Source organism: Belonocnema kinseyi, chromosome 7, assembly GCF_010883055.1.
Source record: "Belonocnema kinseyi isolate 2016_QV_RU_SX_M_011 chromosome 7, B_treatae_v1, whole genome shotgun sequence".
Lineage (NCBI taxonomy): Eukaryota > Metazoa > Arthropoda > Insecta > Hymenoptera > Cynipidae > Belonocnema > Belonocnema kinseyi.
In genome coordinates, this window is record NC_046663.1 from 38,518,831 (window position 1) to 38,544,367 (window position 25,537).

The window sequence follows — 25,537 nt, forward strand, 5'->3', positions numbered from 1 at the left end:
ATATTTGCCGCAAAACGCAAACATTTATTTTAGAAATATTGTTATCTGTCACTAAAATATAGCAATTTATTATTAAAAGCGGAATAGTTATACTTTCAGTTGAAAACATTAATTTGCTACAAAAAATGGATTTTTAATAAAATAGTTCAAATTTAAACCAAAGTGAGGAATTTTTAAATAAAATTATTAATCTTTAACTGCAATGAATTTTTAACTCAGATGAATTTTCAAATAAAGAGATTAATTTTCTACTAAAAATATAGTTTTTCAACAAAATAGTTGAATTTTGAACAAAACAAAAAAATAATTTTCTACCGAAAATTTCTGACCGAAACGATTAATTTTAAATCAAGCAGATTATCTTATATAAAAAAAAAGAATTTTTAATTAAAAAATATAATTTTTCAACCAAAAAACATCAAAATAAAAAACAAGTTTTTAATCAAACTGCTCATTTTTCAACTAAAAGAATGAATTTTTAATTAAAACAATGAATTTTCAACTAAAATAATACATATTTAATTAGAATGCTAGAATTTTTAACAGAAAAAAAATTACTTCCTACAACAACACAACTTAAAAAATTAACTATAAGAAAACTTACATTTTCAAATAAAATGATGAATTTTTAAATAAAATTGTCAATATTTAACTGGAATAGTTGAATTTTCAGTTAAAGAAATTAATTTTCAACCAAACTGATGAATTTTCAAGTAAAATGATGAATCGTCAACGGGAATAAATTAATTTTTAACAAAAGAGTATTTTTTGGCCAGGAAAAGTCGGCTATTTTCGAAAATTTTTTGCAAAATTCTGGTCTTTGAATATTAATAAACCAGGGCCAGTGAAAAATGGGCTAGGGAAAAATAAGTAATTTTTAAAATAAAGTTTTTCGGCTATTCTGATATAATATCCTTATTACTAATTTATTTGCTTTATATTTATATTTCCCTTTTTTACAGTTATTTCCTCCTGACGATGATTTTTTTAGTTAAACATTTTATTTATTGGTTGAAAAATCAACAATTTTGTAAAATATTAATATTTTGGTGTTCAAAAGTTAAAAAAAAATGAATTTTTTGTTCAAAATTGATCTTTTTAGTTGAAAATTGGTCTTTGTGAGTAGAAAACTAATCTTTTTGTCTTGAAATTTTATCTTTTTTTGGTTAGAAATATAACTGTTTGGTTGAAAATTCCACGTTATAATAGAAAATTCAAGTATTTGTTGGAAATTCGTTATTTTTTGTTTGTAGAAAATAGATTTTTTGGTTGAAAATTTATCTTTTTGGGTGAAAATTCATCTTTTTGGACTGAAAATACAACTATTTTGTTCAAAATTCATCTTTTTGGACTTAGAATTCAACTATTTAGTTATAAAAGTAGTTGCAAATTCAATTATATATCCAAAATTCATCTTCTTGGTAGAAAAATTATTTTCTTGGTTGAAAATTCGTTTTTTTGTTTGAAAAATTCATCTTCTTAGTTGAAAAATTACTTCTTTGGTTGAAATTTTGACTATTTTGTTGAAAATTCGTTTTTTTGTTTGTTAAAAATTAATTTTTTAATCGTAAAATTGAACCTTTTCATTTTTGGTTGAAAATTGGTATTTTTTAGTTAAAAATTCAAGTATTTTTTTTTAATTCATGTATATTTTTGAAAATTCGTATTTTTTAGTACAAAATTAATCTTGTTTGTTGAAAATTCATTTCTCAAGTTTTAAAATTCATCTCTTGGTCGAAATTTCATCCTTTTTGGTTCAAATATCAACTATTATATTTTTTGTTTGGAAATTTAAATATATTTAGTTCAAAGTCCAAGTATTCTGTTGAACATTTTATTATTTTGTTAGAAGTTCAACTGTTTGGTTGAAAAATTTAACTGTTTTGTTGAAAATTGATATTTTTTGTTGTTGTTGAGAATTTAACTATTTTTGTATAAAATTCGTCCTTTTTTTTTGTTTAACTTAAGTAATTTTGATTTAAAATGTTTTTTAGTTGGAATATCTAATATTGCATTATTGTTTGAAAATTAATCTTTTGTGTTAAAAAGATTCAAAATTAATTTAAAACTTGAAACGATTTTTATGTGTGTGTACCGACAAAAATCGGATATTCGTATCGAAATTTCGGTGCAAAATCGCCAAAGCCTAAATTAAAACTTAGATTTTTTCAGATTACAAACAAAAAATGTAGAAGGTTTTTAAGCGTTATAAAAGGCTAAAAGAGAATCAAAACATTATTTTAAGATTCCCAGGTAAATTAAAAATGATTTTTCATTTTTTTAAATTATTACAAGAGAAAATTTAGAAAGATTGATAAAATTGTCAAAAAATCATCTGAAACATTTAAAAGAAATTTTTAAAAATTTGCCGAATTTTCTGAAAATTGTAGGAAAAATTTGATAAATATCATTTAACACCTTTTTAAATATTCTCTTAAAATAATTTTTCAAAATGAAAAATCTTTTTTTATAATTTGCATAATTTTCTAAAAATTATGGGAAATATTCAATTCATATTAATAGATATTTAGAAGTTCTGAATTAATTTCAAAAATAATTTTTAATTTGAAAAAATAAAAACAAAAAACAATAAAAACCTTTTCTTAAGGTTCCTAGGAAAACTGAAAATGTTTTTTTTTTCATTTTTAATAATTATTTTAAGAGAATATTTAAAAAAATTTTTAATGATTTCCAAAATTGTCAAAAAAGAATCTGGAATATTTTAAGGCAATTTTGTAAAATTTGCAGAATTTTACAAAAATTTTAGGAACAATTCGATAAATATCTTTTAAAATGAATCAAATTTTTCCTGCAAATTTTAGAAAATCCTGCAAATTAAAAAAAAATTCCATAGAATCTTCCAGATTCTTTTTTAAAAAATTTGGAAATCTTGAAATTTAAAAAAATATTCTTTTAAAATAATTATTCAAAATGAAAAACCATTTTCAATATCTCTAGAATTATAGCAAAATATTTTAATTTTGTCAGCCTTTCACAATTCTTACGGAGCTCCCCCAATTCGTTTAAATTATTTGAAATAATTTCAAATTTAGAATTAATTTTCAATATTTTCAGAATTTAAAATGGACTCCATTTTTTTCTACAAATAATAAGCAAGATTTTATAAGAATTGTAGGAAAAATTCGATAAATATCTTATAAAATGAATCGAATTTTTCCTAAAATATTTTTAAAATCCTGCAAATTAAAAAAAATTCATTATAACATTCCAGATTCTTTTTTGACCATTTTGGAAATCTTTTTAAATCTTTTAAAACCTTTTTAAATGTTTGAAAATATTATCTTAAAATAGTTTTTTAACATGAAAAATTATTTTCAATTTTCCTAGGAATCTTAAGAAAGTATTTTTCTTTTTTTGAAGCCTTTCACAATTCTTAAGGAGCTCCCAAATTTTTTATTTAAAATCTGCAAAAATCTACATTTTGCTTTAAATTAGCCTGTGGATATTTGCACCGAAATTTCGGCACGAATAATCGAATAAAACAAAATAAATAATTACTAAAATAAAAAAAATAAAATTAAAAATATAAATAAATAAAATTACTCAATTTTTTTCTATAATTAATAAGGAGGATTTTATAAGAATTGTAAGAAAAATTCGATAAATAATTTTTAAAATTAATCGAATTTTTCCTACAATTTTTAGAAAATCCTGAAAATTAAAAAAAAATTAATTATAATATACCAGATTCTTCTTTGACCATTTTAGAAATCTTTTAAAAACTTTAAAAATATTCTCTTAAAATAGTTTTTTAACATGAAAAATTAATTTCAATTTTCCCAGGAATCCTAAGAATGTTTTTCTTTTTTTGAAAATTGTTGGAAAAATTCGATTTATTTTAAAAGATATTTAGAAGTTCTGAAAAAACACCAAAACTAATTTTAAGTTTGAAAAAATAAAAATAAGTTAACTTGTAATCTGAGAAGTGTTCAGTTAAAAAGCATTTTATTTTTTCAATTTTTAATGTTTCTAGCTTAAAATTGCTTAAAATAATATAATTTGGAAAATTTTGAAGTTCATTGATGGATTTTTTTAATTTAGAGCAATAAAAATAATAACGTTGATTTATATTTTTGGAACTGAATTTATATCTTTAAAGTCTATAATTTATAAAAGTTGAAAATTCTAAATTTTGCGGTTTATCTGCATTTAATTTAAAATTGTTAAATTGAAAAGTGTTAGTACCTAAATTCCATTTAAACGTGTAAATTATTGAACATTTGAATATACTTTTTGTTTTATTAAAAAACTTTTGAACTTCATTTTTAAATAAATAAAAACTCAAGAGTTAAACTTTGAGTGCTTTAATTTTTACTTTTAAAATGAATCGAATTTTTCCGACAATTTTTAGAAAATTCTACAAATTTAAAAAAATTTCCTTATAATATTTCAAATTCTTTTTTGATCATTTTAGAAATCTTTTAAAATTTCCTCTTAAGATAGTTTTTTTACATGAAAAATTATTTTCAATTTTCCTATGAATCTTAAGAAAATGTTATTTTTTTTTTGAAGCCGTTCGCAATTCTTAAGGAGCACCCAAATTTTTTATTTGAAATTCGCAAAAATCTACATTTTGCTTTAAATTAGGCTGTGGCTATTTTCACCGAAATTTCGGTATGAATGGTCAAATTTTGTCGGTACACAAACTTCGTTTAAATGATTTGAAATCGTTTCAAGTTTTAAATTAATTTTGAATCTTTTCAAAACTTCTAACTATCTCTTAAAATTAAATAATAAGTGTTCAATTGTTATTTTAACATCAACATTTTGCAGATATTTTTTTTTTAATTTGCAGAATTTTCTATAAATTTGGGGAAATATTCAATTCATATCAATAGATATTTAGAAGTTCTGAAAAAATTTAAACAACGTCTAGATTTCTTAGGATTTTGAGATAAAATTTCGAAGCTTTTCAAGGGGGTTGGAAGTATTTAAAATGAAAATGACTTAACTTCTGAATTAAGAAGTGTTCAGTTAAAATTGTTTAAATGTTTAATGTTTCCAGCTTGAAATTCGTTAAAATAATATAATTTTGAAAATTGTGCAGTTCTTGATGTATTTTTTCATTTAGAGTATTGAAAATGGTAACGTGGATTTCTATTTTTGGAACTTAATCTGAATCTTGGAACTCTATAATTTATGTATAATTAAAACACTTTTAAACTTTAATTTCTAGTTTCTTTTTACATTCTCATCAGAGAAGGTATTAGATTTGTGTAAAATTTTATTCCCCTCCCAGTTTTTGTCAAAAATTCACGTTTTGAGACCCCTTGAATCTGAAAAACAGGTTTTTACGAATGTGTCTGTCTTTATGCCTGTCTGTCTATGAGCACGATAACTTTTGAACAAAATAATCTATTAGATGTGCCTTTGATCAAAGAAATATCTTTGCTTTGATACACTATTTTATCATCCTAAACTAAATGCCAAGTTCGTTGGTCAGACATTTTGGATAAAAATTCTAAAAGTGAGCGTATTTTGAAAGTTTTTGAGACCACATTTTTTCATGATTCAAAAATTTTCTGTACACTTGTTCATAGTACTTGAAAAATAAAATGTTAATTTTCGAAAGCCTTACAAGATTATAACAACTTTTTGAATTTTTTTCCAAAAATTGATAATTCAAATTTTGATCACACAAAAAGTAATAAAAAAGTGTATTTTGTTGTCAAACTATGCACGGTAGGAAAAAAATTATGAGACAAACATTATGCACCCAAAAAATATCTACAAATTTGTTATTAATCACTTTTTTATAGGACACGTCGTTTTTGTTTTATTTATCAAAAAAAAAGTAAAAATACAAAACTTAAATTTGTTTACACATGACATAAGCTAAGAAAAAATAAATAGATAACATTTTTTTTTGACCGAAAGTGGAGAACAACAATTTTTATTAATCGTTTTTTTTATATGAGGGGTAGTTTCTATTTTAATCGTGAATAACAACATTAAAAATAAAAAAATTACATTTTTGGTAAAATGACACAAGATATAAAAGAAAGGTTGTTTAACCCAAAAAAATGTAAAAAATTTTTTTGAAATAATTTCTTGATAAAACGCGTGGTTTTCGTTTTAATCGTAAAAAATAACATTATAAATAATGAAATTGACTGTTTGGAGAAACGGCACGAGATAAATTAAAATATTCATAAGGGCGTATGTTCCAAAACGTAGCTACAAAATTTCAAATTCAAAACATGAAAAATAAACAAAAATTATGATTCAAAGTATTAAAAGCGCACTTTTTGAATCAAGGAATTTGATACGCAAACATTCTTTAAAAAATTAAAAACGTAGAAGCTGAATAGTTTTAAGATAATATCTTATAAAATAAATATAATGTTTGAAAAAATACTGAAATGTACAATTTTTAATTAGTTTAAAAATTTTTCATATATAACATTTCCAAAACAAACTTATTTAAACTAACCACTTTCAAAATAAATCAGTTCTACATTTTGTACAATCATAATTCAATACGTTAAAAAATGAGTTTAAAATTAATTAGGGAAAAATTAAAGAAATTTCAAATGCATTTGATCAACTGCCTCCAAATTTAGGGTGAGTTTTAAAGACTTCAAGATGAACGAAATAAAAACTTTATCGAATGAATAGAATTGCGTAAATTTTGAAGAATGTAAAAAATTTAGGATAAATTAATAATAATTTAGGGTGAATTCAAAATGAATTGCAAAAAATATTTTCAAATTTTTTTAAATGGGACAATGAAATTTCGTCTGTTTTAATACCAATGCAAGTTACGAATTATGATAATATACATTTATGGGAATGATATAAAATTTCAGGGATAAAGTCGAGTGCGAAGCACGAGATAGGTGATAAGAATGTGTTCGTTAAAGCCGAAGAAGCTTTAACAAAAGAGAATTCACAATCAAATCACTGTTGTCGATACTTTTACTTTTAGTTTTAAATAGTCTGTGCAGAAAAGTCGAGCCCGAAGCACGAGAACCAACAGTCGCGCGCCCTAGGCGCGCTCAAACCGCAAATGGAAAAATCCTCTAGCTTGAGAATTCTAATTTTTTAATTTGATTGGCCGTGAAAATCTTTACCGAACCAGGAAATAATTTTATCATTGAAATAAATAAATTTTACTTTTTTTCTAATTTTAATGTGATCTTGTTTTACTGAAAATTCGGGGAATTTTCAATATAAAAAAACGAAATAATTGAAATTTGCACAATTTTTCCAGTCGATTTGCGCTAAAGCTGACGGGGAACCTTGTTGCGATTGGGTCGGAGAAAATGGAGCCGGACACTTTGTAAAAATGGTTCACAATGGAATTGAGTACGGGGACATGCAGTTAATTTGTGAAGCCTATCACATAATGCGAGATGGTTTGGCTCTGAAACCCGAGGAGATGAGCAAAACTTTTGAGGAGTGGAACAGAGGCGAGCTGGATTCATTCCTAATCGAAATTACCAGGGATATTCTAAAATACAGGGATGCAAAAGGCCATCTTCTGGAAAGAATTCGAGATACTGCAGGTCAAAAGGGAACGGGAAAATGGACTGCAATTTCAGCTCTCGATTACGGCGTTCCTGTCACTCTAATTGGAGAATCAGTTTTTGCGAGATGTCTCTCGGCTTTAAAAACCGAGCGAGTGGAAGCAAGCTCGGTTTTAACTGGCCCGAATGATATTTACAAGGGAGATAAGAAAGTATTTTTGGAACATCTGGGGAAGGCCCTCTATGCATCGAAAATAATCTCCTACGCCCAAGGCTTTATGCTTTTGAGGGAAGCTGCTAAGATTCATGGATGGAATTTGAATTATGGTGGAATTGCTCTCATGTGGAGAGGCGGCTGCATTATCAGAAGGTAAGGGATAACTTCAAGTTACTTAAAAATTAATTTTTTTTCAATTTTTGCTTGAACATTCGACAATTTAGTTTCTATTCTACCTAGAATAGGTCCAGCAGACCCGAGCAAACGTCAAACCGGAGTATCTCCGGTTTAAATAGACTTTGCTCAATTATTATTTTTTTTTTAGATTGCAGCTCAGAGTCTCACAAAAATTAATATTGTAAAAGTAGATATGAAAATTGATTGCGTGTAATAAATATTTTGCAAAAACTGTGAAAACATTTGGAAAAAAACACACTGCTGAAAAAAAACGTCTGGGTCCCTGGGACCCATTCTAGCACTTACGTGTTAAGGGATCGTCCACAAATTACGTAAGACGTTTTTCTTTTGTTTGAATAAAGACGAGCATAAAATTGCTGTGAAGTTGAGAAGGACACAACGATATAAACAAAAGAAAAACATCTTACGTAATTTGTGGACGATCCCTAATGATAACTCCAACTATTTCGTTGAAAATTTGTCTTTTGGGTTTGAATATTCAACTGTTTTCGTAGAAAATTCAACTATTTTGTTGAAAATAAACTTTTCTGTCGAAAATTTATATTTTCGGGTTGTCGAAAATTCTACTTTTTAACTTAAAGATGACTGAAAAATATTAATTTTAGTGAAAAATTCAAATCTTTCGTTAAAAGTTTGTCTTCAGGGTTGAAAAATCATCTTTTGGGTAAATAACTCTACTATTTTGATGAATTTTCTACTAAAAGAAAACGAAGTTTCAACAAAATTGTTAGATTAAAAAAATATTAGCCAAAAATGAAATAGTGTAATTTAAAAAAAAAACATTTATTTTTGACAATATACTTCAATTTGCAATAAAATAAGTGAATTTTCAAGGACAAAATTTGTAAATTGTTAGATTAAAAAAAAATACCCAAAAATGGAATGGTGCAATTTTTAGGTAAAAAATTTTATTTCTGACAATATACTTCAATTTGCAATAAAATAAATGAATTTTCAACTAAAGAAGAAAAACTTTGCAACCAAAAATGAAATAGATCAATTTTCTGTAAAAAAATTTTTTTAACCCAAAATGGCGATATTTTCAATAAAATAGTTGAATAATTAGCCAGAGAGATGAATTTTCAACTAAAGCAAAAAAATTACTTTTCAACAAAGTAGTGCAGCTTTGTCTGAAAAATGAGGAATTTTCAACAAAAAAATTGAATAGTTGATATTTCTACTTAAAAATATTTTAATATTGAATAAAATAAAGTTGAATTTAAACAAAAAAGGTGAATTTTATATAAAAAACTTTATTTTTAAGTTCATAAATTAATTTTCAAACAAAAATTCAATTAAATATTTCGATTTTTATCGAAGGAATTAAATTCACAACTAAAAAAAATGTGTAACCAAAAATATAAAAGTTCAATTTTCAGTTTAAAAAATAATTGCGGATAAAGAAAGAAGGTTTGAACAAAATGCTTAAATTTTTAACCAAAGAAATTAATTTGCAAATAAGAAAAATAATTTTCTAAAAAAAAAGGTTGAAGAAAATTGTGATATTAAAAAACAAATGACCCAAAAATAGAATAGTGTATAACTTCGACTAAAAAATGAAGCATTTTCTACAAAAAATTGAATAGTTGATATTTCTACCTAAAAAGATTTTAATATTAAATGAAATATAGTTGAATTTAAACAAAAAAGGCGAATTTAAAATAAAATAATTAATTTTTAAATTCATAAATTAAGTTTCTAACACAAAAATTCAATTAAATAGTTTGATTTTGATCAAAGGAAATTAATTTACAACTAAAAAAAGATTTAAGAAGCACTAAGGAAGGTTGGTCTGGTCATGAATTCTTCAAATTATGAATATTTTCACAAATATTTTAAGGATTTCAAAATTTTACCAAAATTGTTAAAGGTTTGAAAAGACCTTAAAGAGTTTTCAAATATTTTTTAAATCATTTCAAATGAACATAAAATATTTTACAAATGTTTTAGATTCCATACAAATTTCATAAAACTTGCAAGTTTTGTTGTTGAAAATTTTTCTTTTTAATTTTGAAATTCCTCTATTTTAGTAGAAATGGCATCTTTTTTAGATAAAATACTGTCTTCTTGTTTGTAAATTCCACAATTTTGTTAAAAATTCATCCTTTTTGGTTGAAACTTCAACTTTTTGTTGAAAATTTGTAATTTTTAGTTGAAAGTTTTAGTATCTTTTTGTAGAAAATTTACTTCTTATTTTAAGCTCATATTTTTATCTTTAAAAGTCAAAAATGAAATCTTTTTTTTATTCAAATTAAACTGTTTTTTTTTATATTCATTTTTTTAATTTAAAGGTTCATCTATTTTAGTAAAAATTACATCTTTCTTGGATAAAAATGTAATGGTTTAGTTGCAAATTCAACAATTTTGTTCAAAAGTCATCCTTTTTCATTGAAAATTTGTCTATTTGGGTTAAAAATTCAATGTATTATTGTAGAAAATTTACTTTTTGTTTGAAACTAATATTTTTTAAGTAGAAAAGTCAAACGGAAATCTTTTTAGATGAAATTTAATATTAAACTTTGTTTTTGAAAATCTGTCTTTTTAATATAAAAACTTATTTATTTGAGTAGAAACGGCATTTTCCTAAGATAAAAATGCAAATGTTTGGTTGAAAATTCAACTGTTTTGTTGAAAATTTGTCTTTTTGGTTTTAAATTTCAAAATATCATATTAAATTTATTTTCTTGTTTAAAATTCATATTTTAATGTTGTAAAGTCAAACTGTAATATTTTTTGGTTGCAAATTAATCTTCTTTGTTTGAGAATTAAACTTTTTTTTGTTGAAAATTTTGTTGAAATTTTAACTATTTTGTTGAAAATTGATTTTTATTAATTGCAAATTTAACTGCATGGGTAAAAGTGAAATTACTTGGTTAAAAACTATTTGTTTTGTATTGAAAATTTATATTTTTTGGTTAAATATTCCATTTTTGTAGAGAAAATTCGTCTTTTTGCTTATGCGATGTCATCTTTTTTCATTGAAATATCAACTATTACAATTTTTTGTTGGGAATTTATCTTTTTTATCTTCTTAGTTGGAAATCTAACTTTTTGTAAATAATCCTCATTTTGGCATTAAAATAAATAATCATTTTGTTGAAATAACAACCAAAGTTGTAAAAAGTCATCTTTTTTTAAACAAAAGTTCAACTATTTTTAAAAGTTATTTTTTTATCGATGGTTCATCTCTTTGGTTTAAAATTCAACTTTTTCGCAGATAATTCTCTTTTTGACTTTAAAATTAAATATATTTATTAAAAATTCATGTATTTTGTCGAAAATTCGTCTTTTTGATTTTAAAATGCATTTTCTTATGAAATGTAATCTTTTTTCGTTGATATATCAACTTATCATTTTTTGTATTGAATTTATCTTTTTGGATTAAAAATTAAATTATTGTTGTGCAAATTTCATTATTTTTTTAAAATTCAGTTATTTTGTTATGAGTAACTTTGAAAATTTTAAATTTTTATCTGAAAAATTAGTTTTCTGATTTGAAAATTCATCTTTTCAGCTGCAAATTAAACTTTTTTGTAGATAATCCTTGTTTTTTCTTTCAAAATAAATTTTTTGTTGTTGAAAATGCAACTATATTGTTCGTCTGCTTCGGTAGAAATTTAATAGGTTAAAACAAATAATTAGATTAAAAATGAATTTTTTTATTTGAAAGTACATCTTTTTAGTTTAAAATTAAACTTTTTAGTTAAAAAATCATATCTTTGAGTTGGAAATTCAACTTTTTTGTAAATAATCCTCATTTTTTGCTATAAAATTTTATCTTTTTGGATTTAAAATTAAATTAGTTTTGTTAAAATTCAATTATTTTATGAGTAAATTTGGAAATTTTAAATTTGTATCCGAAATATATTTCCATTCTGTTTGTAAAAGATCCTTTGTTAAAAATATTAAGAATTAAATGCTGTTGTTGTTGACAATTCGTCTTCTTTGGTAGAAATTCAATATTCGTGGTTGAAATGTATTCTGTTTGGTTCAAACTGCTATTTTTCAGTTGAAATATCAACTCTAAATCGGTTTTTTTTATTGAAAAGTCAATTATTTTGTTAAAAATTCATTTTTTTAGTTGAAAGTTCATCTTTTTGGTTGAAAAATCATATTTTTGAGTTGGAAATCCAACTTTTTTTGCAAATAATCCTCATGTTTGCTTTAAAATTAAATAATTTGGTTGAAAAGGCGATTTTTTGGTTGAAGTACCAACTATACACCTTTTTAGATTGAAACGTAAGAATTATTTTGTTAAAAATGCAACTATATTGTTAAAAACTTACATTTTTTATCAAAAGTTGAACTATTTCTTTAAAAGTTCTTTTTTTTATTGAATATTTATTAGAAATTCATGTATTTTGTTGAAAATTCGTCTTTTTGGTTTTAAAATGCATTTTTTTATGAAATGTAATCTTTTTTCATTGAAATATCGAATATCACACTTTTTTGTTTGAAAGTTTAAATACTTTGTTAAAAGTTTTTTTTATTGAAAGTTCATCTCTCTGTTTAAAAATTCAACTTTTTTATAGATAATCCTTTTTTTGGCTTTGGAATTAAATATATTTGTTGCAAATTCGTATTCTTTGATAGAAATTTAATAAGTTAAAACAAATAATTAAGTTAAAAATGAAATTTTTCGATTGTAATATCAACTTTAAATCTTTTTTGATTGAAAAGTCAATTATTTTGTTAAAAATTAATTTTTTTATTTGAAAGTTCATCTTTTTAGATTAAAATTAAAATTTTGGGTTAAAAAATCACGTTTATGAGTTGGAACTTCAACTTTTTTTGTAAATTATCCTCATTTTTCGCTTTAAAATTTTATTTTTTTGGATTTAAAATTAAATTATTTTTGTGAAAATTTAATTATTTCTTGAAAATTCAATAATTTTGTTATTAGTAAATTTGAAAATTTAAAAATAGTATCTGAAATATATTTCTATTCTGTTTGTAAAAGATCCTTTGTTAACAATATTAAGAATTAAATGCTGCTGTTGTTGAAAATTCGTCTTCTTTGGTAGAAATTCAATCTTCTTGGTTGAAATTTATTCTTTTTGGTTAAAAATGCTACTTTTCGGTTGAAATATCAACGGTTTGAATTTTCGGTTGAAAGTTCATCTTTTTGGTTGAAAACCCATGCTTTTGAGTTGAAAAACCAACTTTTTTGTAAGTAATTCTCATTTTTACATTAAAATTAAATGTATTTGTTAAAAATCCACGTATTTTGTTAAAAAATCGTCTTTTTGGTTTTAAAATGCATTTTCGTATGAAATGCAATATTTTTTCATTGAAATATCAACTATTACAATGTTTTGTTTGGAATATATCTTTTTGGATTTAAAATTAAATTATTTTGTGCAAATTAAATTTTTTTTTGACAATTCCAGTATTTTTTTCATAAATAAATTGGAAAATTTTAAATTTGTGTCTAAAAGACATTTCTATTTTGTTTTTAAAAGATCCTGTGTTAAAAATGTTAAAAATTAAAATGCTGCTGTTGTTGAAAATTCGTCTTCTTTTGTAGAAATTCAATCTTCTTGGTTGAAATTGATCCTTTTCGGTTAAAAATACAATTTTTTGTTGAAATATCAATTGTAAATCTTTTTTAATTGAAAATTCAATTATTTTGTCGAACTCTCTTATTTTTTAGTTGAAAGTTTTTATCAATGATTTTCATTTTTGCTTTAAAATTAAATTATTCGGTTGAAAATACGATTTTTTTGTTGAAATATCTATTATACATCTTTTTAGGTTGTAAAGTAACAATTATTTTGTTAAATATGCAACCAAAGTTTTAGAAATTCATCTTTTTGTATCAAAAGTTCAACTGCTTTTTCAAAAGTTCTTTTTTAATTAAAGGTTGATCTCCTTGGTTTAAAATTCAACTTTTTCGTAGATGATCCTCTTTTTGGCTTCAAAATTAAATGTTTTTGTTAAAAATTCATTTATTTTGTTGAAATTTTTTTTTTTTTTTTTGGTTTTAAAATGCAATTTCTTATGAAATGTAATTTTTTTTCTTTGAAATATCAACCATTACATTTTTTTGTTGGGAATTCATCTTTTTGGATTTAAAGTTAAATTAGGTTTGTAAAAATTTAATTATTTTTTGAAAATTTTAATACATTTTTATAACTAAATTTTCAATTTTTGAATTTGTATCTGAAATATATTTCTATTCTGTTTGTAAAAGATCCTGTGTTAAAATATAAAAAATTCTGCTGTTGTTGAAAATTCGTCTTCTTTGGTAGAAATTCAATTCAAATCATATTTTTAGGTTGAAAATCCAACTGTTTTGTAAATAGTCCTCATTTTTGCTTTAAGATTTAATAATTTTGTTGAAAATTTGGTTTTTTGGTTGAAATTTCAACTTTACACCCTTTTTGTTTGTAAAGTAAAAATTATTTTGTTGAAAATGCAACCAACGTTTTCAAATGTCATCTTTTTGTATCAAAAGTTCAACTACTTTTTTAAAAGTTGTTTTTTTATTGAAGGTTCATCTCTTTAGTTTAAAATTCAACTTTTTCGTAGATAATCCTCTTTTTGCTTTAAAATAAATTTTTTGTTGTTGAAAATGCAACTATATTGTTAAAAAGTAATCTTTTTTTCCATTAAAAATTTAAATACTTTGTTAAAAGTTTTTTTTTTATTGAAGGTTCATCTCTTTGGATAAAAATTCATTTTGTTTGTAGATAATCCTTTTTTTCTGGCTTTGAAATTGAAAATATTTTTTGAAAATTCGTCTTCTTTGGTGGAAATGTAATAAGTTAAAAATAATAATCAAGTTAAATATGAAATTTTTTGGTTGAAATATCAACTGTAATACTTTTTTGATTGAAAAGTCAATTATTTTGTTAAAAATGAATGTGTTTTTATTTGAAAGTTCATCTTTTTAGTTTAAAATTAAACTTTTTGGTTGAAAAATCACGTTTATGAGTTGGAACTTCAACTTTTTTGTAAATAATCATCATTTTTTGCTTTATAATTTTATCTTTTTGGATTTGAAATTAAATTTTTTCTCTGAAAATTTAATTATTTTGTTATGAGTAAATTTGAAAATTTTAAATTTCTATCTGAAATATATTTCTATTCTGTTTGTAAAAGATCCTGTATTAAAAATATTAAAAATTAAAATGCTGCTGTTGTTGAAAATTCGTCTTCTTTTGTAGAAATTCAATCTTTTTGTTTGAAATTGATCCTTTTCGGTTAAAAATACAATTTTTTGTTGAAATATCAACTGTAACTTTTTTTAATGGAAACTTAATCTTTTTGGTTGAAAACCCATATTTTTTAGTTGAAAATCCAACTTTTTTGTAAATAATCCTCATTTTTGCTTTAAAATTAAATAATTCGGTTGAAAATACGATTTTTTTGTTGAAATATCAATTTTATATCTTTTTAGGTTGAAAAGGAACAATTATTTTGTTGAAAATGCAACCCAACGTTTTCGAAAGTAATCTTTTTGTATCAAAAGTTCAACTCCTTTTTTAAAAGTTCTTTTTTTATTGAAGGTTCATCTCTTTAGTTTAAAATTCAACTTTTTCGTAGATAATCCTCTTTTTGGCTTTAAAATTAAATGTTTTTGTTAAAAATTCATTTATTTTGTTGAAAATTTGTAGTTTTGTTTTTAAAATGCATTTTCTTATGAAATGTAATCTTTTTTCGTTGAAATATCAACTATACAACATTTTAGGTTGAAAAATAACAATTATTTTATTGATAATGCAACCAAAGTTTTACAATGTCATCTTTTTTTTATAAAAAGTACTTTTTTTTATTGAAGGTTCATCTCTTTCGTTTAAAAATCAACTTTTTCGCAGATAATTCTCTTTAGGGCTGTGAAATTAAATATATTTGTTGAAATTTCATCTTTTCTGTTTTAAAATGCATATTCTTATGAAATGTAATTTTCTTTTGGTTGAAATATCAACTTTTATAATTTTTTGTTAGCAATTTATCTTTTTGGATTTAAAATTAAATTATTTTTGTCAAAATTTCATTATTTTTTGAAAATTCAATTATTTTGTTATGATTAATTTGAAAAAATTCAATTTGTATCTGAAATATATTTCCATTCTGTTTGTAAATGATCCTGTGTTTAAAAAATATTAAAAATCAAAATTCTGCTATTCGACTGTTAATAATTGTCAGGAGAAATAAAAAATTGGTGAAGCAAATATCAAAGAATTTTGGAAATAAATTTTTCAACCCTGCAAAGTATCTATTATCTTAAATACAAAAAATTGTCATTATTTTCCAGCTTAAAGCCATGTGACGAGTGGGTCACGTGACCAGATTCCTACCTTACCGCCACCTTTCTTATTTCCCAACTTATTTTCACACGAAGCGCCACATCGAGTTGAAAATTTGGGATAATAAATAGGAAGCACTAAGAAAGGTGGTTCTGATCCTAAACTTGAATAATAATAAAAAAATAAAAAAAATAAAATATTTACTACAAAAAACTTTTTTCATAACTAAAGAAATTTAGGACCAGACCCACCATTCTTAGTGCTTCTTGTTTAGTATCTCAAATTTTCAACTTAATTTGGCGTTTCGTGTGAATACAAGTTGGGAAATAAAAAAAGTGGCGATAAGGTAGGAATCTGGTCACGTGACCCACTCGTCACAAGACCTTAATATATCATTAATTCTAAAAACCCTAAATTGCGATTTTCATTTTCAAATGGAATTTTTTTCATTATAGTGCCTTTTTGGGAAACATCAAGCAAGCCTTCGACAAGAATCCAAAACTGATGAATTTGCTGCTTGATGATTTCTTCGCGAAAGCAATGAAAGAATGCCAAGAAAGTGTCCGAGTTGTGGTATCGAGTGCCGTGACTCTTGGCATCCCAACGCCAGCAATGTCGACTGCTCTTGCTTTTTACGACGGCTACAGAACAGCCCGACTTCCGGCTAATTTGCTCCAGGCACAGCGTGACTACTTTGGGGCACACACTTATGAACTTCTCGGCGAAGAGGGAAAATTCGTCCACACTAACTGGACCGGCCACGGAGGCAATGTTTCCGCTTCTACCTATGATGCCTAGAATTTAAATAAATTTATGAACTCGAAATTTAATCCAAGATTGGAGCCAGCGAGGACCGTACTTTAAATTAAAATGGATAGAAGATTTTGGAAGAAAAAAAAAAGAAAAAAAATAGACTTATTTTTCTGTTTTAAACCGATTTTAAACAGTGGTGTAGTCCTGAAAGAATAAGTGGCCTGGCGGTACTTTCAATAAATTACGTTAACAGTTTAAGGGAGGCTAAAACACTTTAATTCAGTAAGAAAATCCAACTATATTTTGGGTAAAAGTTCATTTTCTTTTACTGAAAAGGCTATTATTATATTTTTGGTTCGGTATCCAGATCTTTTGGATAAAAACTATTGTTTGATGAAAAGTCAATTATTTTGTTGAAATTGCAAATATATTCTTAAAAAGTCATTTTTTTAATCAAAAATTCAACTGCCTGTATTAAAAATTAATTTTTTTTAGTTGAAAGTTTATCTTTTTGGTTGAAAAATCATATTTTTGGGTTGGGAGTTCAACTGTTTTGTAGATAATCCTTTTTTTGGCTTTGGAATTGAATATATTTATTGAAAATTCGTCTTTGGTAGAAATTTAATAATTTAAAAATAATAATTAAGTTATAAATGCAATTTTTGAGTTGAAATATCAACTGTAAATCTTTTTTTATTGAAAAGTCAATTAGTTTGTTAAAAATTTCTTTTTTTTTTAAATTGAAAGTTCATCTTTTTGATTGAAAAATCATATTTTTGAGTTGAAAATTGAACTTTTTTGTAGATAATCCTCGTTTTTGCTTTAAAATTGAATAAGTTTATTGAAAAGGCTACATTGAAAAGGCTATATTGTTTTAATTGGTGGAAATTTAATAAGTTAAAAATGCAATTTTTCGGTTCAAATACCAACTGTAAATCTTTTTTTTTACTGAAAAGTCAATTATTTTGTTGAAAATTAATTTTTTGATTTGAAAATTCATCTTTTCAGTTGAAAATTAAACTTTTTGGTTTGAACTTTTTTGTAGATAATCCTCTTTTTTGCTTTAAAATTAAATAATTTGGTTGAAAATGCAACTATATTGTTAAAAAGTAATCTCTTTTTCATCAAAAGTTTAATTACTTGGTTAAAAGTTTTTTTTTGCATTGAGCATTCAGCTTTTTTGTCAATAACCCTCATTTTTTGCTTTAATTTTAAATCATTTTTTTATTTAAGTTCAACTACTTTTTTAAAAGTTAATTTTTTTATTGAAGATTCATCTTTTTGGTTAAAAATTCAACTTTTTCGTAAACAATCCTGTTTTTTTAAATTTAAAATAAAATATATTTATTGAAAAATCGTGTATTTTGTTGAAATTGCAAAAATATTCTTGAAAAGTTATCTTTTTTTTTGTATCAAAAATTCAACCACCTATATTGAACATCCATTTTTTTTAAGTTTATCTTTTTGGTTGAAAATTAAACTTTTTGGATGAAAAATCCTATTTTTTGGTTGAAAATTCAACTTTTGTGTAAATAATCCTCATTTTGCTTTAAAATTAAATATTTTTTTGTTGAAAATTCATGTATTTTTTAAAAAATTCGTCTTGTTTGGTAGAAATTCAATCTTCTTGGTTGAAATCTTACTTTTTGGTTAAAAATGCAATTTTTCGGTTGAAATATCAACTTAAAAGCTTTTTTTGATTGAAAAGTCAATTATTTTGTTAAAAAATAATTTTTTATTTGAAAATTCATCTTTTCAGTTGAAAGTTAAACTTTTTGGTTGAAAAATCATATTTTTGGGTTTAAAATTCAACTTTTTTGTCGATAATCCTTTTTTTTTGGCTTTGGAATTGAATATATTTATTGAAAATTCGTCTTCTTTGGTAGAAATTTAATAAGATAAAGATAATAATCGAGTTAAAAATGCAATTTTTCGATTGAAATATCAACTGTAAATATTTTTTGCTTGAAAATTCAATTATTTTGTTGAAAATTAAGTTTTTTATTTGAAAAGGCATCTTTTTAGTTGAAAATAAAACTTTTTAATTGAAAAATCATATTTTTGAGATGAAAATTCAACTGTTTTGTGGATAATGCTCGTGTTTGCTTTAAAATTCAAAATATTTGTTGAAAAATCGTCTTCTTTGGTAGACATTTAATAAGTTAAAAATGCAATTTTTCGTTTGGAATATCAACTGTAAATATTTTAAAATTGAAATGTCAATTATTATTCATTTTTTAATTTGAAAGTTAATCATTTTAGTTAAAAATTAAACTTTTTGGTTAAAAAATGATATTTTTGGGTTGGAAATTCAACTTTTTTGTAAATAATCCTCATTTTTTGCTTTAAAATTAAATAATTTATTTATCAAAAGTTTAACTACTTCTTTAATAGTTCATTTTTTTATTTAAGATTCATCTCTTTGGTTCAAAATTCAACTTCGTAGATAAACCTTTTTTTTGCTTTAAAATTAAGTATGTTTATTGAAAAATCATGTATTGTGTTGAAAATTCTAATTTTTTGGTAAAAATGTAATTTTCTTAGTTAGAAATTTATCCTTTTTGGTTAAAAATGCAATTTTTCGGTTGAAATATCAACTGCAAGTAATTTTTAGTTGAAAAGTCGATTATTTTGTTAAAAATGCAACTATATTCGTTGAAAATTGAACAATTTCATTGAAAATTCGTTTTTTTCTGATTAAAAGTTATTTTTTTATCATAAAAGTTATTTTTTTATCAGACGTGTTATCTGAAAATTTAACAATTCCATTTGTGGTTAAAATTTTATCCTGTACATTGTATAAGATAAAGAATCAGCTATTTGATATAAAATTCGTGTATTTTTTAAAAAAGTCGTCTTTTTAGGTAGAAAATTAATCTTTTTTGTTGAAAATTCAACTTTTTTTTTTAAATTCCACTATTTCGTAGAAAATTCATATATTTTGTTAAAAATTGTTCTTCTTTAGGGTAGAAAATTATTCTTATTTGTTGAAAGGTCATTTTTTCAGTTGAGAATTCAAGTATTTTTAGTATTTTTTAAATTTGGTCTTCAATTCAAATAAGTTGTAGAATTTTAATCCTTTTTGTTTGAAAATTTTCACCATTTGTTTGAAAATGCATCTTTTTATGCTGAAAATTCAAGTATTTGGATTAAAATTCAACGATTTTGTTAAAAATCTAATTATTTTTGGAAAATTTAACTATTTTCTTAAAGTAATCATTTTTGTTCCAGAATTCGAATATGCTGTTAAAAATTCAACTATATTTTTAGATAAAATTTGACTTTTCAACAGTATTTTTAAAAAGTCATCTTTTTTATCAAAAGTTCAACTAATTTGTTCAAAATTAATTTTTTTAAAGGGTTATCTCTTTGGTTAAAAATTTAACTGTTTTGATAAGAATTTACTTTCATGTGTTGAAAATAAATTTTTTAAACTAAAAATTTAAACTATACCATTTTTGGTTGGAAATTAATTCTAAACAGTTTAAAATTTAATGATTTGGTTTAAAATTAATCTTTTTAAATTGAATATTCAACTTTTTGGTTGAAAATTCTTATCTTTTATTGATATTCGTTTTTATTTCTAGCAATTCAATTTTTTTGGTTGAAAATTTATCATTTTTTATTAAAAATCCAATTTTTCGGTTGAAATATCAACTGTTACATGTTTCGTTGAAATCTCATCTTTTTTGTTGGAAAAATTGATTATTTGACATAAAGTTGAATTACCTTGTAAAAAAACATAGTTTTTTTCTTGTATTAAGAATTCATAATTACAGTTGAAAATTCAACTATGTGCTTTTAACTTTCATGTTTAAAATTCTACTGTTTTATAGATAATCGTCTTTTGGTCTTTAAAATTAAATAATTTGATTGAAAATTTACCTTTTTGTTTGCAAATTCAACTGTCTTTTTAAAAATTTGTTTTTGTTTTAAAAATTCAAATAAGGGATAGAATTTCAATCCTTTTTTTAAATTTAACAATTTGTTTAAAAATTCATATTTGTATGCTGAAAATTCAAATCTAATTATTTTTGGAAAATTTAACTATTTTCTTAAAGTAATCATTTTTGATCGAAAATTCGACTATCTTTTTAAAAATACAACTATATTTTTTTAATAAAATTTCAATTTTTTATTGAAAAACCTACTGTTGTATTTTTTATTTGAAATTAATCTCGTCTGGATAAAAGCTTAATTATTTGTTTGAAAATTTAATTATTTTGTTGAAAATGTAAGTATATTGTAAAAAAGTCCTCTTTTTTTATCAAAAGTTCAACTACTTTTTTAAAAATTATTTTTTTTTCAATTTAAAGGTTCATCTCTTTGGTTGAAAATTTAACTATTCTGATGAAAAAAAGTGTTTTATGTGTTGTTGAAAATATTTTTTGAAACTAACAATTAATCTATACCATTTTTGGTTAAAAATTGAACTGTTTGGTTAAAAAATTTATATTTTTCAGTTAAAAGTTCAACTTTTTGGTTGAAAATTCATGTATTCTGCTGAAAATTCGTCTTTCTTTGTAGAAATTAAACTTTTTATGGAAAATTTATCCTTTTTGGTTACAAAATGAAATTTTCGGTGTAAATATCAACTGTAAATATATTTCGATTTCAAAGTCTATTATTTTGTTGTAAATGCAACTATATTGTTAAAGAGTAAAATCATAATTTTTCGGTTGAAAATTCAACTTTGTCGTAGATAATCGTCATTTTGGCTTTAAAAATAAATCTTTTTTTTTTAATTCGTCTTCTTTGGTAGAAATTTAGTCTTCTTCGGTAGAAATGTAGTCTTCTTTATTAAAAAATATTATCCTTTTTGGTTGAAAAGTCGATTATTAACTTAAAATTGAACTACTTAGTACAAAAATTAATTTTTTTCTTATTAAGGCTTCATAATTATAGTTAAAAATTCAAATATTTGTCTCTAAATGAACTTTTTTGGTAAACATTTTACTGATATATAAAAAATGCATCTTTTGGGCGTTAAAATTCAACAATTTGATAGAAAGTTAAACTATTTGGTTGACAATTAAATTTTTGGTTGAAATATCATATTTTTGGATTTAAAATTCAACTTTTTTTGTAGATAATACTCTTTTTTACTTTAAAATTACATAATTTCGTTGAAAATTTGTCTTGTTTGGTAGAAATTTAATCTTTTTGGTTTAAAATTGATCCTTTCTGGTTAAACTACTTTGTAAAAAAAAATAGGTTTTTCTTTAAAATGTTTTATAATTATGGTTGAAAATTGCACTATTTTTTTTAAATAGTAGAAAATTAAACTATTTGGTTAATCATTGACATTTCTTATTGAAAACTCATATTTTTCGCTTTGAAAATTCAACTTTTTGTAGATAATTCGTCCTTTTTGGCTTTAAAATTAAATAATTTCGTTGAAAATTCATGTATTTTGTTCAAAATTCGTCTTTTTTTTATACATCATTAATTTTCTTGGTCGAAAATTATTTTTCTTTATCTGAAAATTTAACTATTCTAGGATTGTTAAAAAATTAATCGTGTATATTGGATAAGTTGGTCATTCGTTTTTTTTAAAGCAAATTAATCTTCGTGGTCGAAAATTCACCTTTTCCGTTGAAAATTTAACAATTTTGTTGGAAATTCGTTTTTTTTTCTTTTTCAAATCAATTTTTTTATCACAGTTTTTATCTGGAAATTTAACTTTTCTATTTTTTGTTGGAACTTTATCCTGTACATTTTATTAGTTAAAGCACCAATTACTTGATAAAAAATTAATGTATTTGGTTAAAAATTAAACTTTTTGGTTGTGAATTCCACTATCTTGTTAAAAATTCATCTTTCTTGATTGAAAATCATATTTTTTTGCAACAAATTTGATTGAAAATTCATCCTTGGCGAAAATTCAACTATTTTGTTGAAAACTCATTCTCTTTTCATTGGAAAATCACCTTTTTAGGTAGAAAATTCTTCCTTCTTGGCTATAAAATTATTTTTCGTGGTTGAAAATTAACTTTTTTGTTCAAATTCAACTATCTTCGAAAAAATTTGTCTTTTTAACTTGAAAATTTTACTATTTTGTTAAATCTTTAACTTTTTTTTAAATATGTCACTTTTACTGGAAATTTCATGGTTGGTTGTTCATGCAACTGTTTGGTTGATTTTTTTTTAGTTTGTTGAAAATTCGTCTTTTTGTGTTGAAATTTCATCTCTTTGGGTAGAAAATCTTTTTCGGTTGAAAATGGAATCGCCAGGCCTCGACTATGCCACTACAGTAATTTTTTTATTTTTGTACGAGAATGACAGGATCTATAATATATTCCAATAAATTAGTTCTTATACGAATCGAGCCCGAGAAAACTGATAATGCGTGATAAAGGTTATTCTGGTGTTAAACATTATTAAGTTACCATGACAAAATAATTAAGAATAATGTAGATATTTTCAAGTATAGGGAAATTTACTCAAGATTTTCTATTGCGATGTCGATTTTGTATATTTTTTCGTTACTTAAATTATATTTTGATAGAAGTAAAAGAGGTTTGAATAAAAAATGTTGAATATTCAATGAAAGTGTTATTGAATTTGGCTTGACCTTTTTAAAAAGTAGAACGGATTTTTAGAAAGCTTCTATTTTAAATAATTTTTCGACTTTAAAGTGATCTTTCTTCATTATAGAAAAATCTCGATTACTTGTCCTGGATTTTTTCCAGAAAGAAACTATTAGAAGACAAATTTAGTTAATGATATGTCATTTTACGCACGCGAGTACTCGACTTTATTAAACGCTTATCGAAAGTAAAGGCAAAAGAGAAAGTTTCTGAAAGAATGAACCTCAATTCTGAATAAAACTATAATGTGTTACAAATTTTTTAAATATTTTAAAATCATTTATTTAAATGAATCACGTTTTTTCAGGATAGCCACAATTTTTTATAAGAAAAATCTATCCAATTATCTTTTCATCTTTTCAGTTTTTTAAATGAAATTAATTACAAATTTAAAATAAGTTCGATTTCAATTTTTTTTTTCAAATGTGCAATTCTAAAATATTTTATTTTAAAAATGTTCTATTTCAGATATTCATTTTTAAGCGTAATTTTTAATTTAAAGAATTTAAAAATAAAATGTTTTAAATTGAATTTTAATTATTAAAAATTGAACAATAATTGATTTTACAAGATGATTCTGAATCCGTTCAAAATTAAAGAATTAATAGATTTTAGTTTTTGAAATTATTTTCAATGATAACTTCAAATATTATTTCAGTCTAAAAACATCATATTTTTAACCCATTCAATTTGATATTTTTTAATTAAAAATAGAAAAGTTCGTTAATTATTAGCAATATTTGACCATTCATTTAAAAAAAAAACTTGAAATTATTTGAAATAATTTGAATCACAATGTAGATTTTTGCAGATTTAAAAAAAAGAGCTTTTTGAGAATTGTAAAAGATTTCAAAAGAATAACATTTTCTAAAGATTTCTAAGAAAATTGAAAATGATTTTTGATTTTGAAAAATTAATTTTAAGTGAATATTTGAAAAGATTTTCAAAATTTTAAAAACGCATTTATTACATTTTAAATTCTATTTAAATCTTATTTCAGCCTAAAAAATCATATTTTTTGCCCATTCAATTTGAAATTTTTTAAGTAAAGAAAAATAAAAGTTAATTATTAGCAATATTTCATTGTTAATTTAATACAAACCATTGAAAAACAAATATTAAAAACTATACAAATTTGGACTGAATTGTTTGAAATAGAAAGCCTTAAATCGTTAAAATTTCAAAGACCTTAATTTCAACATCGAACCTTACAAAATGTAGATTTTTGCATATTTTGAAAAATGCAAGCTTTTAAAGAATTGTAAAAACTACCTAAAATTAAAATAATTTAACATAATAATAAAAATAATTCAATATTCATTAATTTAAAATATGAAATTTTTTCAAAAAATTTGAAACACACTGTAGATTTTTGCATATTTTACAAAATATTGAGAAAAAAAATGAAAATGATATTTTATCATGAAAAATTAATTTTGGGAGAATACTTAAGATTTTAAAAATTTTCAAAAAAGATTCAGGAAGATTTTAAATGAATTTTTTAATTGTGAGGTTTTTTTAATTTTAGAAAAAATTATAATTAATTAAAAAAACATTTAGAAGTATTTTTAAAAATGTAGATTTTTTAACATTATGAAATAAAATTTTTCAGCTATTTAATGATTTGAAAAAAAATTCACAAAAATTTAAACATTTAATTCAATTAATTCAAATTTTAAAACCGTTTGCATTATACATTTTTTATTTTAGATCTTATTTCGAAGCGTACATTTTTTATTTAAATAATTTCAAAATGCAGTTTTGAAGACTTAATAAGATAATTTAGAAAATTTAATTTTAAGTTTTAAAAAGTGACCAATAACTCAAAATTAAGAAATACATAATTAAGTATTTTTATTATTTTTAAAATTCCATGCAAATATTTTTTAAACTAAAATATTTCATTTTTAAACCATTCAATTTTAAATTTTTTAATTGAGAAAAAGAAAAATGATTTAATTATTAGCAACATTTGACTATGTATTTAGAACGAGCAATCATAAAAAAATTATAAAAATAATTAAAAATAGAAAGCCT

The 25,537-nt window shown here is 22.8% G+C and overlaps 1 protein-coding gene across 1 annotated transcript in view; it reads left to right on the forward strand.

The window, feature by feature from the left end:
- Positions 1 to 17,058, forward strand: part of LOC117175930 (6-phosphogluconate dehydrogenase, decarboxylating) — a 29,339-nt gene extending 12,281 nt beyond the window's left edge. Inside the window, exons 4-5 of the mRNA XM_033365781.1 lie at positions 7,235 to 7,860; positions 16,613 to 17,058. Of these exons, the coding sequence (XP_033221672.1) occupies positions 7,235 to 7,860; positions 16,613 to 16,955 (969 nt within the window). The 3' untranslated portion in view covers positions 16,956 to 17,058. The remainder of the gene's footprint in view (positions 1 to 7,234; positions 7,861 to 16,612) is intronic.
- The last annotated feature ends 8,479 nt before the right edge of the window (positions 17,059 to 25,537 follow it).